Source organism: Aythya ferina, assembly GCF_964211825.1.
Source record: "Aythya ferina genome assembly, chromosome: 19".
In the NCBI taxonomy this organism is placed as follows: Eukaryota; Metazoa; Chordata; class Aves; order Anseriformes; family Anatidae; genus Aythya; species Aythya ferina.
Genome location: NC_140309.1, coordinates 13,064,245 through 13,075,034, shown reverse-complemented (window position 1 = coordinate 13,075,034; position 10,790 = coordinate 13,064,245). Strand labels below are relative to the sequence as shown.

The following is a 10,790-nucleotide window of genomic DNA, read 5'->3' as shown; positions in this document are numbered from 1 at the left end:
AAAGAGAGTGACAAATTACTGCTGCCTCAACCTATGAGCTCTATGAGGAGTTCAGTTCCTATCTTTGGCAATTTAGTTATATATAAATAAAAGACTTAATATGTCTCCTCTCCTTTTTAATTTCAGTGAATTGTTCCATTTTGTTGTTCAGCAATATGCAACACATGTACTTGCAAGTACAACCTGTGACCATTCAATTCTCTTTATGATTCACTCAGCCAGAAAATGCCTCATCTGAGACCAAAACTGCCCTTCTTTCTCTGAAAGACTGTCCCTGCTCTTTATCTTGCGTGTGTGTGCACGTGTGTGCGTGCATACATTCACGCACATGCATTTCCTTACTCCTCCCAAGGACTTCCTGGTTGAGCAGCAACAATTACTTACTTGACACTGTGCCTGGTATTTCTTTGTTGAACGTCCAACTATGTAGATCTGGGATGGTGACAGAGCCAAGACATTGTAAACAGAAATATCTTTCATGGAACCATATGCAGCACAGATTTTGATGTGGCACTGAAAAAAATAATATTACTTCCAAAGTTAATGCTCTGACTATTGAACAGCATGCACTACAAGGATGGCACTTGTTTAGCATCGAAGCAACAGGCAAACTCACTGTTAACAAATGCTGTAAACCACACACAGCTAAAGCTGTTTGCCTGCATGCCAGCAGAATTACAAATATGCAGAGAGAAAAGAATAAGTAGTTCATCGATTTATTTGTAATACCATATGCCAGGAGGTACTTTTGGATATTTTATTTAGCATTTCCTATTCTTTGAAAAGTAAGAAAAGAAAGGAGGAATGGCAAAAATACTTTATAATGGCCAATAGGATTTACTGTTCAGTCAATGATATCCTCTAGAAAAAGGTTTCAAGGATATAAACTTCTTTCTAGTACCTCTTGCATGAGATTCCGTAGAAAAATAGTCTTTTGTCGCAGTGGGTCATGAACGAGTCCATCAGAGAAGAAGATCATTCCTTGTGGGAAATTGTGTTGAGACAACCATGAAACCACACGCTGCTTTTGCATATCTGGACGGCCAGTAATATAGATAATCAGATACCCCAGGTCCTGCCAATGTCTGTCAGAAACAACAGATAAATTACATAGATGCAGAAAAAGAAATAATGCCCAAAAGACAGGTTAGTATTTCTTTGCTCAGCATGGACCCAGTTAGAAGTCAGACATGACCCTTCAACAGGTAGAAAGCACCCTGTCTGCTCCTAGTGAGAAATTATGCAATTATATCTACATCTTGAGGGAGATAGAATAAAGCAAGTGATAGTCTCATACAATAAGTTATGTAAAACATAATAGCTATTTAAAAATGGATTTAGAATAGTCCCTTTGCTGTACCTCAAGTCCTCCTACCTTTGAAATGTATTGCGAGATTCTGTCATTTTAAATGAAGGAAATGGAAAATTCTTGACAACTGGCATCTCTGCATTCCAAAATGTGAGTTGTACTTCCTCACCCAGTGCAGTGTTAACAGACTTGCAAGAATGAATTAAAAGCATTCTGACTTTTCATCCATAAAACTCTCCTATGCTCATGGCGCTTGGTATTTCTGGAGCAGAAGTATGTCCTTACTTGAAGTTAGTGAAACACAAAATACACTCTTTGCTAACCACAGTAACAATTGGAATCATTATTAATTAATTACTCGCACTTTAACACCATGTTCATTTGAATACGCAATTTTCAATCTTTATCCAACTTAAACTACAAATTTCCAAGTAAACCATAGCATTCTAAGATTCCTCTGAAAATCAGGCAGGCCTGTTGTCCAAGCAAATGCAGAAACATACCTGCAAAGCATTCTAGCCTTCAAAGAATTTTTGCATCCTTAGTTTAAAAAATTATATATTCTGTTCCATTCCCCCCTATTGTGTTCAAACAGAAAAGTCAGAGATTGAGAAAGCGAAGCATGAAAACTTCACTTACCTGACAACATCAACAGCCCCAGCTCGGACTTTGGGATCACTTCCCATAATTGAAACACTTGCTGCAAATGAACCATCAATGCTGAACACAACACATTCCATTCCTCGGGGAAGCACAGTCAGATAGCTTGTGGCACTGCTCTGGTCCCCTCTGGAGAGCCAAAGGAATAAACACTTTTTACAAGCATAGTGTGAGAATATTTTCTGCACATTCTAGTTAAGGACTGTCTAGATCTGCAGTTTCAAATATCTCTATCAAGTAGGTATTCTGATTTCAGTCCTATGTGGGGCAATTAAAACCTAAACTTTTAGGAAATTGCTTTCCAATATGAAATTTGGAAGCTGATGTTAATAAGAAATTGCATTTGTACAAATACATATAACAATTCATAAAAAAAAAAAAAAACAAACACCAAAAAACTTAAGAACTCAAACTTTGGATGCTATCTGTCTACATATACACATAGATAATATGTGAATTCTCTGTGGATCTACATAGCACACAGAATCACATTATCATCTAGGTTGAAAAAGACCTCCAAGATCACCTACTCCAACCTCTGACCTAATACTAACAAGTCATCCACTAAATCAGATCACTGAGCTCTACATCTAAATGTCTTTTAAAGATCTCCAGGGATGGTGACTCAACCACTTCCCTGGGCAGCTCATTCCAATGCCTAACAACCCTTTTGGTAAAGTTCTTCCTAATATTCAACCTAAACCTCCTCTGGCAGAAATTAGCTTTTTTTTTTTTTTTTTTTTTTTTTCCCCAACAGTCTACAATTACTGGCAAATTCTCAGAAATTACGAGGGAAGAACTGATATGTACCTTTTATTGGCATCTTTCTGCTTATGACTATCAGCTTTTCTCCACTAAATAACCAATAGAATAATATTAGCATTAGCCATCTCTCTATCATTTCAAATTACAATGGAAATGCCAATCCAGAAAAGTAAAACAAACCAAAATAACCTACCCCTAAACAGAACCAAGCCAACAGAAAAATGCAATTGCAGATGGCTTTTCATATAGAAAGATATGTGAGATGCCATGCCACCTTCTGTTCATGACGACCTCCCCAAGAGGTCTGGACTCTAATAAAGCACAAAGTGATCCGAAGTCTTATTATTCCACGATATCATGGTCCTTAAAAAAATGTGATCCGAAGACCACATTGTCCTTCCTTTAAAAAGATGATCACCGTATGATATAGAAATTTATATATGATGATGAAGATTCTTAAAATATGTGCAAATTACATTACAGCTTAACAGGCAAAGGCAGGACAACTCTGATTCCTGTTTGAAACTCATTCCTGCAGTCTAAATGCCCATGGGTACTTAGCTTCCCTGTACACCTTAATTTATGTTCATGTAACTGTCTTTTCATAAATTGATGGTTTGTTATACAACACTGAAATAAAATATTTCTTCCTCCATTAGCACTACACAAGACTGAAAATTGACTTTGGACTTGATTAATGGGTGGATAATGTCACGTTCAATTTCAACTGAATTCATCACTCTGATTGTGCCTCCAAAGTAGAGACTCAAAGAAAACTGTAAAACTATTTTCTATTTGGGTATGTGATTTAATTCTAAGTGCAACGCTAAATTAAAGTTATTTATTTATTTATTTATTTATTTTAATTCAGCACAGGAATTAAACATCAAAATTTTTAAAAGCACAGCTACCCTAGTCTTGCACCTATGCCAACAAATCTTACTTCATACATTTTCACTTTTTATACATGACAACACGGTATTTTTTTCAAATACAGGAAAACCAGGGGAGTTGACTTCAATAAAACGTTACTCTGAGATACTTTTTTCCCCCCAGTTTAGAATAAACATTCTTATGTACAGAATTAAAGCGACTCTTTCAATTAGCCTGCTATCAACACACACATTGCTGGCTGAGAATAAGACAGTACATCCTCTACTGTTAATTTCAACAATAAAAGCTTCTTATTGGCTTGAAGAACATGAAGCCATACCCTTCAGCAATCTTTTCTCCAATGAAGAAGCTCTGAAATAAACCAAATCATACACTCTTGCCATAAGAAAACTGAATAGTCATCCAGTCATCTTATTTTGCACTAAATTGAATTATGTTGAAGTTTTGTGTTGCAGGAAGGATAGTTAAGACCCATTGGGCAGGACACCTGTAAGCTGGCCAGTAAACAGATGACCACTGTTTCAAATCTAAACTGATAACACAGCAAGAAAACCAAGAAAAATAATTAAATTTGTCACTGGACAGCTGAAGCACAAAGAAATTAAATTATCTGCCTAAAGCCACACAGAAATCTGTTGTTTAATATAGAACTGACCAAATTTCCCCTCCATACACACTTCAATCTTGTACATGTCGATGTCTTCCTGATCACAAGAGCCCATCACACCTGTAGTTCCAGCTTAGAGTTATTACCTGACCACCATTTTGATGGGATACACACCAACTCTCAATCTCTTTTGTTTGGGTATGCTGTAAGATATCCGGCCACTGCTGTTGGATATCTCTGTGTCAAAGTACACCCATCTACCTGAAGATGGCTCAGTCATTATGAAGATATCAACCTGCAAAAACAATACAACAGGTACACAGAGGGTGCCTACTATCACACAAGACCTGCCAAGCCTACATCCCATTAGTATCTCCAATTGTGTCTTGTACCAAAAGCTAACAAAGTTTCAAGGAACCTTAAAACTCAATAAAAACTTCATAGAGGATCCTCTCAATTAGAAATGTTTCCTAACACACAGTACAAGAGTTTACTGTTGCTTTGACCATTTAAAGCACCCATCTTAGCATTGCCAATGTCAAGAGCATATAGAGCTCAGGACTTCAGGAGGAACATCAAACTGGAAAAAAGATCATTTCAGCTTGCGTGTGTGTATTAAGTTTTTGCATACTAAACCTACAAAAGGGAAAAAAATCAGCTGGTTATTAAAAGATGAAATCTTTCTCAAATCATAACATTGCTTTCAAACAAAAAGCCTACACATCTCAAAGTATCAAGATTTTTTTTTTTCCCTGAAGAGGTTTCATCAGTGCTTTTCTTCAACTTAAGTCACTCAAGTGATGGGGATGCTTTAAGGTGTTTTTTAAAACAGAACAGCCAAACAACAACACAACAAAACAACAGGATAAGATTGAAGCAGTGATTGTCTTAGAAGTATAACCATTACCCATGATGATAGTTCACTTTGTACCAGTACAAGGCATGCTGAATATTGCAATAGAATCTTAGAAGCAGCACATCACTTAAGTCGTGTGGAGTTAACTGATGAAGCCCAGCAGTGACAGAGGTACGGGATATTGTATACTGTATTTCAAGCCAACACACAGCAGCAGCTGACATAGCTTTTTGTGACTGTAGAAGAGTTCTTTGTCACATGAACCATCTTTCAGACAGGCATCACTCAAGATCTCTATAGTTGAGGCTGAATGGAAAACATTTTACAGTGAGGTCTCTGCTAGGGATGGAAGCAATTCAGTTGAATGATGCAATCTAGACTATCAACTCAAAGACACTGGTCAAGGCTTCCAAATGCATTCTATAACACAATTTCGAAAGATTCCTGTCTTTCACTAAAGTTTTTTTTTTTTTTTTTCCAGTTACCTCTGAAAATTTAACATACAAAATTTAACATAAGAAGAGTGCAATAATTTCATTGTGATGTAGGCAGAGAGTGAGAATGTAAATGCTGATCTCAAAAGCAAGAGCTTTACTCTGGCTGAGTGCAATATATCTAGCTTATATGTAACTCAGCCAACATCTTAACTCCAATATTTTGAAGCCAGGAGCCTGAGTACATTTGCAACAGTGAGAGGATCATTTCTAATGCATGGCAACACAATCCTTAGGTTTTTCTACCTGAAATACCACTTCCTGCTTAGTAACATGAAAAAAGGTAGGCAGAAGTCTTTCCATAGCCAGTTTCCTAAACAGTGCAAAAGAAGATGGAGAACAAAGGAGATTTACCATAAATAAAGCTGTTATCAGAGTCATTATTTAAGTGCAGTCTACTAAAAGTAGACTGCCCAATGTTGAAAAGCAGGAAGCTGAATGCTCAACCCAGCATGAGGTTAATGCATCACCTTAGCAGCATGGGCACAAAACAAGCAAAGCGAAGTCTCCAAGCTTCATTTTTACCCTAAGTTCAGCAACAACGCTCTGCTAATTTCCATAAAAGCTCTTACAGTCTATTGAATATGAACAAAGAGTTCACTTAATGTTTGGCTTTGCTAGTTTTAAGCCTGGCTGCTGCAGGCAGCGCTAGGAGCACAGATGGTTCCAACCATGGCACATTACTTCTTCAATTCTACAACTGATCTTTACTCTTCCATGTATGAGAAACAATAGCAACCTAACCTACAGCATCACTATTCCTTTATCTACTTGTATTACCTTGAAAGGAAGATGTACATTTTTCTTCTAGTGATTTGCCAACTGTTAATAAATACTTTTTTTGTCCTTCCTCAACAAGCTAATTTTCTGCAGTAGGTAGTGTAAACACAGGACGGGTTCAGCGATGGCTACCCAGCATGCTTTTCAGTAACAAGAGGAGATGGCCAGCATCACGTAAAAATGATGATAGCTGGGAAAAATGTCAGCTATCCAGAGAGTGTGCTTACAGAATATTTTTGCTGAAGTGATGGCAGACTAGTGACGTAATCCCTCACTGTAAGACTTTCTTTGGTACTATGAACTACATGTGCATTACATTCAACAACTATTTCTAGTAAACACTTATTTTAGAAAAATAAGGAAACAGGAAACAGATTTTACCTTTTCACCTGTTAAAGCTACCATGTCCAGAGGCCCATACATAAAGCGCCCAACTAGTACCTGAGGACCATCTTCTACTGCAATGATGTCATTAGCTCGATGATTAGCAGTCACATTCTGAAATGAGAGCAAAAGGTGGGAAGGGTACAGTTTGCTTTTATAGTAAGGCTATTGTCTCTATTATGCTGTTATGAACAGTAAGACAGAAACACAGTCCAAGACAGTGTGTTTGAGGTACATCCCAGTGCACCTTAGAGTACCTGTCAAAACTGGGCTTTCAGGAATGGCCAAGATTCCATTAATGGTGCATTCCTGAATAGAGATTCTGTTGAGGACACCCAAAATGACCAAAGAAGAGAGTACTTTTAAAGGAAATGCCAATTACCTTTCAGAACAAGTGGTGCCATAGATCCACATAATTACATGCAGAACATTCCTTTTATGAGGCACTTTCACTTATTTTCAGTAGCTCAAATTTTTCACACTAAAAAACAAACAATCCTCCCCCAAGAAACTTTTAACTGATGAATGGGAAGAGTATCTGCAACTTGGCACATCTTTCAAACTGAGAATACATTTTTAGCATAGATTGGACACAAGCTTTTACTGATTGAATGTCATATTTAACCTGGTATGCACTTATGCTCTGGAGCACAACGAATCCTTATCAGCACTTATAGCAGCATTCAAAACTTGTTAAAAAACTGTCTAAAAATTAACAGTGTAATTTTGCTAAGGCAAAAAGGTCAGGATTTCAGTGATATCTGAAAGAAATTTCTCAAGTCATGAATTTTATTTATTTGTTATTTAAGCCTTTAATTGATACTTATAATTGAAGTGGCATCTAAAGAAAGAAAATATGTTTTCTTGGGTCATAGATTCATTTATCATACAAGAAAATAGAAGAACAACCTCTTTGCTTAACTGAAATGTAAGGCCCTTCAGTTATTTAAAGAAAGAAATACACTTTCTCCCAATGTGTAATGATAAACCAAGAATAAATTGTTCCTATTTCCTAACTGTTAATTTATTTGTCTCTGGATTATGTTAACAGCTTTAAGTTATGTAAAATTCACAATTTAGGAGATTAGACTCCATTTAAATTGCTGCCAAACCCAATTTCTATAGCTACCATGGATATTCAGATTTATACTTACTCTCAATTTGACATGTGTCCTTTTACGGAGCCATTTTTCTCGTGGATTAGATGGGCTTAGTGTTGCTGGATCCAGGCTGTTGTTCTCCTTGAAATTTACATTTTCATACCTCATCACCTGAAATGATATTAATGTTTTTATAAGCCATGTGTTGCTTGGAGAGTCCTTTAATTGGCAAGGAAAGGAGTACACTGCTGCCCCTGCTGAATGACACTGCAGAGCGGATAGCACAAGCAGAGCAGAAAGATGCACAGACCATATGTTCACGTTAAGCACTGGCCAAAAGAGTGAAAGCATTTTATTTGTCTATATGGTTAAGCTCAGGTCCTTAATAAACAGCTTTTCCATTCACACCACAGCATGCACATTTTTTTACATTCAAATCCTTCCCTGAACCACACAAACATTAGGATGATACAAGAGACACTCCTCATTGTCTGCAAAGTCAGTAAGGCTCCTTAAGACCGTGGCTCCTTAAGACTTGTTAATGCCCTTTATTGAGCAGAGGTCAGATTTCTGACTCTATCTGTAACGATTTTCTATTCATAGGCCCAGACAATGTTTCCTATTGCCTTCTGGCTATTACTCACCACTGCAGTAGGGAACAGGAACGAGATTTGGCTTGTGGCTGGTGACATGGTTTAATCTGAAGGTAAAAGGACTATAGTTTGTGAACATGCAAAAGCCTGTCACATCATGCAAGCTACATTTCCTTATGACCTAAATATCACACACTTAACCAACAAATTTGCGTGTTCAACTCATATATTAGAGCCAACCCACAAATTTCAGCAAGACATGGCTTGCAGCTTCCATAATGGGACCAGGGACAGCTTGAGGCTAGTTCAGTTTGAATGAGAAATCGCTTGTCTGTATTTTTCACATGCTAGCCGAAAATGAATCAAGTTGGACAGTTGGCTTTCTATGCTGAAGTTTTCCAACCCTGGTGCCATCTGGAATGGTGGCCTGAAATCCCTTTGAAAGCTGTCTGATGTGTCCATCAAGTAAAATTATGTTGCATTCAGCCACAGAAAAGCAATTGGCTTGCAACAGATCAGAGTAAGGCTGGAAGGCCAGTGTGTTTTTTAAAAAAATTGTCATAAATTCCATTCACCAGGGGGCATATATAGGAAATATATTCCTATAGGGCATTTATGAGTCACTAGCCTTAACCTTAACAGGTAGCAAGACAGAATGTCCATCATTTGCTGAAATTAACCAGTCCTTTATGTAGTGTTACAAACTCACATATTGCTTTAGAGGAACGTTCCAAATGTGTGAATGCACATATAAGGCTAGATAAGACAAAACACTGCAACTTAATAAGGATGAACAGAAAGCAAGAATAAAGCAGGAATGATTGCTGACAGAAAAGTATCAGCAATACGCTTAGGGAGGCATTTGAAAGGTGATATGCAAGAATGTTCTGATGGACTCAAGGTTAAAAAAAATCCCGAGAGAAAGAGATGACAAGAGCTTTAAGAAAGCTGCAAAGGAGAGCAGAAACATCCACATGCAAATATCTAAGACTTTTCAGGAGAATAAAACAGGTATCTGCATCCTGACACTTCCAGAAGACACTTCTCTACTTTGGGATGAACAACAAATAAGATTCCTGTTCTGGAGGCTGTTCTGTTTCATGAAAAACCCATAAACAGCTTTTACTTTGCATTGATTTTGGTGACACTAGTTATAAACAAAGTTTATTACATTTTGAATGGAATTAGATATACCAAAGGATGCTTTGAAAGGACAGTGAGCGGCTGAAGAAGCCTTAGAATTTCATCAATTAAAAACATAATTTCATCATTCACTGGATGTAAAAAATACACTGATTCCTGAGTTAATACAAATTAAAGTGCTTGTACCTAGCTTCTATGGGAGGGACCTTGGTTTCTTGGCCACTTATCCTGCAGGTCACATTCAAATCCACTAAATTTTTTTCAACCCAGGTGAGATTTCTCAGCTTCATGACTTTCTCTAGAGATCAGAACATGGTTAACTCTAGGTCACTCACAGCTGCTGTCTAAATACTGGAACAGTAGGAACAAGAGACTCATCGTATGCCTCAGAAATCATTTCTGAGACAGTGCACACAATGCCTGTAAATACACTAGTACAGTTATAGGAGAGACTGCTAAGCAACTGTTTTTTCTTACACGCTTCAGTTTCAGTCTCCTAATTTTTCCTTATTCCCTCTAATTTTGAGAGGGATATTTGCTGTAGAGAGAGAAAGAAAGAGATCAATGACCTGTCTCAAAATGAATGCCACAACGTCTGTTGATTCCCAGTAGCTGGCATGGAAGAGATGTGGCAGGGCCACAGTTGGAAATGCTGTCAGTACATCTGGACAATACAAGGCATAATCAATTCGTTTTGTTCCCCACCACTTTGCAGTAACTACAAAATAAAACAAAAGGAAAAAAAGTATCACATTTCTAAAAGATATCTTAGCAAATCTCTTGCTGTTTTTATGTTTAAGCTAGATAACAAAATAAAATCTTCTGCTTTTTTAATCCTGCCATTTAGAGTCTGTTAAAGGCATCAAACAAACACAAATGTACTGTTTTCACTGACTGCATAATCCCTTAAATGTCTGCAGTCAAAACAGCCCTCCAAGTTTTGGGAAGCAGAGGTTATCTTACCATGATTCCCTTTGCTTCCTGGTCCATAGGAAATGTACAGTGAAAGACCAGTTAAGTTTCTGATCGTGTTACAGAGTAAGAGTTGCAAATGCTTCGCAAACAATGAATACGCTATTGATATGTGTCTACAGTCTGTAACAGGAGAATATAATGATCTATAGCACTTATAGTTATGAGTAACAATTCTTATCTATCTATATTTCTTCATGCCTGGACCATGCTTCTAAACCCAAGTTAGTATG

At 37.3% G+C, this 10,790-nt stretch overlaps 1 protein-coding gene across 6 annotated transcripts in view; it reads right to left on the bottom strand.

Annotated features, from left to right (window-relative positions):
* PITPNM3 (PITPNM family member 3) overlaps nucleotides 1-10,790 on the bottom strand; it is a 79,680-nt gene that overhangs the window by 6,709 nt on the left and 62,181 nt on the right. For all 6 annotated transcript variants that reach the window (XM_084493528.1, XM_084493524.1, XM_084493525.1 and 3 more), the window contains 7 exons: nucleotides 10,155-10,303; nucleotides 7,904-8,020; nucleotides 6,747-6,863; nucleotides 4,382-4,530; nucleotides 1,949-2,098; nucleotides 902-1,085; nucleotides 385-513 (listed from right to left, as the gene is read on the bottom strand). In XM_084493528.1, coding sequence (XP_084349654.1) covers nucleotides 385-513; nucleotides 902-1,085; nucleotides 1,949-2,098; nucleotides 4,382-4,530; nucleotides 6,747-6,863; nucleotides 7,904-8,020; nucleotides 10,155-10,303 — 995 coding nt within the window. The remainder of the gene's footprint in view (nucleotides 1-384; nucleotides 514-901; nucleotides 1,086-1,948; nucleotides 2,099-4,381; nucleotides 4,531-6,746; nucleotides 6,864-7,903; nucleotides 8,021-10,154; nucleotides 10,304-10,790) is intronic.